Genomic DNA, 3,320 nt, shown 5'->3' on the forward strand with positions numbered 1-3,320 from the left:
CTATGCTTGCTTGCTCGCTCGTGTGCACTCTGTCTCTCTCTCTCTCTGTCTCTCTCTCTCTCTCTCTCTCTCTCTCTCTCTCTCTCTCTCTCTCTCTCTCTCATAGGGCATTGCTTTCTCACTAGTCCAGCCTGACTCCAAACTCATAGAAATCCTCCTGCCTCAGCCTCCCAAGGTAGTGCATGCCGAGATTACAAGTGTGCACCACCATGCCCTGTTTCATCCCAGGATTCCTAAAGGCTGAGGGAGGAGGAGCACAAGTTCACAGCCAGCCTGGGAAATTTAGTGACTTACTGAGACCCTGTCTCAAAATAAAAACTAAGAAGGAGGTGAGGATGTAGCTCTGTGCAGAGGCCCTGTGTTCTTACCTCAGTACCTCTTCAAGGGAAGAAAGAAATTGCAGAAGGGACCCTGGAAGACTGAGTTCAGCTTCACGTGAGAAAAGTTATGCCATCTGCCCAAATTCACAAAGCAGGGCAGCTGGGTGCAAAGCCAGGTCTGCAGTCAAGTTCGTGTCCTCCTGTGCCTCTGTTTGGAGGCTGTAGTGACTTTGGGCTTTCCACACATGTACTTTAGTTTTTTAAAAGCCACTGCAATTAAAAAAAAAAAAGAAAATGAAAACACAGAACATGCCATGCATTGGAAACAAAGGGATTTTTTTGTTGTTGTTATCATTGTTGAATTCAATGAACTTCCTGGTTGTTCCTGTAAATAATACCTCTTGTTCAAAGTGCTGTCCCCCTTCCCCAGGGACAGTGCCTTGGGACTGTTACCCTTGAATTCTAGCTCAGGGAAGTGAGGACTTAGTTCCAGACTCTTGGGTAACCCCCCCCAAAAAAAAAAAATCCAGAAAACAAGAATGGGAAAAATTGGTACCAAGGACTGAGAAGGGGCAGGCACCGATGACCAGGAAGTGCTTGTGCAATCCTGCCCCAGCCCTCTGCTGCCCTGCTGGGCTGTGACCCTGTGAGGGACGGGAACCAGTGACTCAGGGACTTCCTCCAGGCTGGAACCCCGCCTCCAACCCAAGCAGGCATAAGCCCACCTGCTGCAGGCCCAAGGAGTCTCAGAGGAGGAGGAGAAGAGTCACCATGTCCCTTCGGAGCAGAGAGCAACAGCAGAGGTAGGTCCCCACCCTGTCCATCCTGGACATGTGTACATTCTCTGAAGTCATAGGGGACAGATCACAGAAGGCTGGGACAGACAGATGGGGTCTCACACATATATGCACACCTGCATAATCCAGGTGGGCCACGGGCCAGGCAGGGAATGGGAGAGAACCCCACCAGAGGTCCCAGGATTATGATGCCAACGTTGAACCACCCCTTCTCAAGACCAAATGTCCACCCTAGATCTACCCAAAGCAAGATGCACTTACATGTGTGTGTGCACACGGTCCTCTCTTTGGAGCTGGAGCCTGAGGGCTCTGCAGCACTAAGGACAGAAGAGGAGCCCAGAGCAGCAACTCCTCCTTTGTAGGGAAGGAAAAAAAAGCTTCAATGGAAAAGACAGCATTTGAGCTGGGGACTTGCATGATGAATAGGAGTTTTCTGGTTGTCGCATTAAAATACAGAACTAGGGAGAAAAGGACTGACCCTGAAAACAAACCAAATCACAACTAACAATTTGGAATGGGAATCACTACCAGCCCATTAGGGCTGGGATGGCAATGGGGAAGGGTAGTATGTAGGACTCAGACTCAGAAACTCAAGTCATAGGTGCTTTCCAGGGAAAATGGCCCCTTCTGTCGGCTACAGGGTGGATAGAAGGCTGAAGAGGAAGAGGAAGTGACCGCACCGCACTAGTCCAGGCAACAAGGAATGGCAGCCCTGGGGTGGGTTCTGGATATGGATATATTTTCACTGTGGCTTTTGTTGCTCATAGGCCAGGGGGCCTCAATCCTCGTCTTGGGAGTACCCTGTTTCTGCTAGTGCTGTCCACGGCCTCCATCCAGGGGGGCTTCCCCAGCCCCAGTGAGTGTCTGACTTACCAGTCCATCAACAGCAGCTCCGTGGCCTGCTATGCACCCTCCACGTTCCCCAGCCCCCTCTCCAAAGACACCACACACCTGGCGGTGGAGTTTTCCAACCTGACCCAACTGCCGGCTGATGCCCTGCAGGGTGCCCCCAACCTCCAAGAGCTGCATCTCTCCAACAACCGACTGCAAGAGCTGCCAGCCGAGCTCCTGGCACCCGTGCCTGGCCTGAAGGTGCTGGACCTCACCCACAACGCCCTTACTCAGCTGCCCATGGGCCTCTTCCGGGCCGCAGCCACCCTGCACACCCTGGTGTTGAAGGGAAACAGGCTGGAGGCCCTACAGGCCTCATGGCTGTACGGCCTGAAAATACTGGGTTTCCTGGACCTGTCTGGCAATGGCCTCCAGACTCTGAGCCCTGGGCTACTGGCCAACCTCACCGGCCTGCACACCCTGGACCTCGGGGACAACCAGCTGGAGGTCTTGCCACCTGACCTCCTGCAGGGCCCGCTGGATCTGGAGCGGCTGCACCTACAGGGGAACCGGCTGCGGGCACTTGGGGAGGACCTGCTCTGGCCCCAGCCAGGCCTACGCTACCTTTTTCTCAATGACAACAAGCTGGCTAAGGTGGCGGCCGGTGCCTTCCAAGGCCTAAGGCAGCTGGACATGCTAGACCTCTCCAATAACCTGCTGACCACCGTGCCCAGAGGGCTCTGGGTATCCCTGGGAAAGCCTGCCCGGGACATGCGGGATGGCTTTGACCTCTCTGGCAACCCCTGGATCTGTGACCAGAACCTGGATGACCTCTATCGCTGGCTGGTGGCCAACAGGCACGTGATGTTCTCACAGAACAATACCTGCTGCGCTGGCCCCAGGGCTTTGCAGGGCCAGCCCCTCCTGACAGTGGCAGGATCCCAGTGAGCCTCTGGGCTGGCTGGGTGGAAGAGCACAGCACCTACTCTGCACGTGTGAGCTGCGGGGACCCACGCTCCCCCAGTGCACACTGGGCTTCCTGCCTTTATTGCCTTAGCTTACGCCATGCACGCAACCTGGGATACCGTCCTGCACTCCCAGAATCGCTTGCTCTCCGGGCTCCCCTCAGGCCCCGTGTCCCTCTCTCTGGCCAAGCCCCAGCTGCACTGCAGCTGTCTCTGTCTGCTTCATCTTTCCCAGATGAGGGGCTCTTGAGTTCTGGCCAGGGCCCCACCCCACTCCTAGCCAGAATCCCTGGCATGTTAATAAATAACTGATGATGGGCTGGTGAGATGGCTCAGTGGTCTAAAGCACCTACTTAGAACAAGCTTAGCAAAGCACAGGGACCGCGGTTCAATCCCCCAGCACCACA

General features: G+C 54.9%; 1 protein-coding gene across 1 annotated transcript; it reads left to right on the plus strand.

Annotated features, from left to right (window-relative positions):
* Nucleotides 1-987: 987 nt before the first annotated feature.
* Lrg1 (leucine rich alpha-2-glycoprotein 1) lies at nucleotides 988-3,228 on the plus strand. The gene is made up of 2 exons (XM_004648820.2): nucleotides 988-1,123; nucleotides 1,885-3,228. The coding sequence occupies exons 1-2, from the start codon at nucleotides 1,092-1,094 to the stop codon at nucleotides 2,894-2,896; spliced, it is 1,044 nt and encodes a 347-aa protein (XP_004648877.1). The 5' UTR covers nucleotides 988-1,091; the 3' UTR covers nucleotides 2,897-3,228.
* Nucleotides 3,229-3,320: the final 92 nt, after the last annotated feature.

The sequence above is a fragment of the Octodon degus genome, unplaced genomic scaffold (assembly GCF_000260255.1).
Source record: "Octodon degus isolate 3935 unplaced genomic scaffold, OctDeg1.0 scaffold03779, whole genome shotgun sequence".
In the NCBI taxonomy this organism is placed as follows: domain Eukaryota; kingdom Metazoa; phylum Chordata; class Mammalia; order Rodentia; family Octodontidae; genus Octodon; species Octodon degus.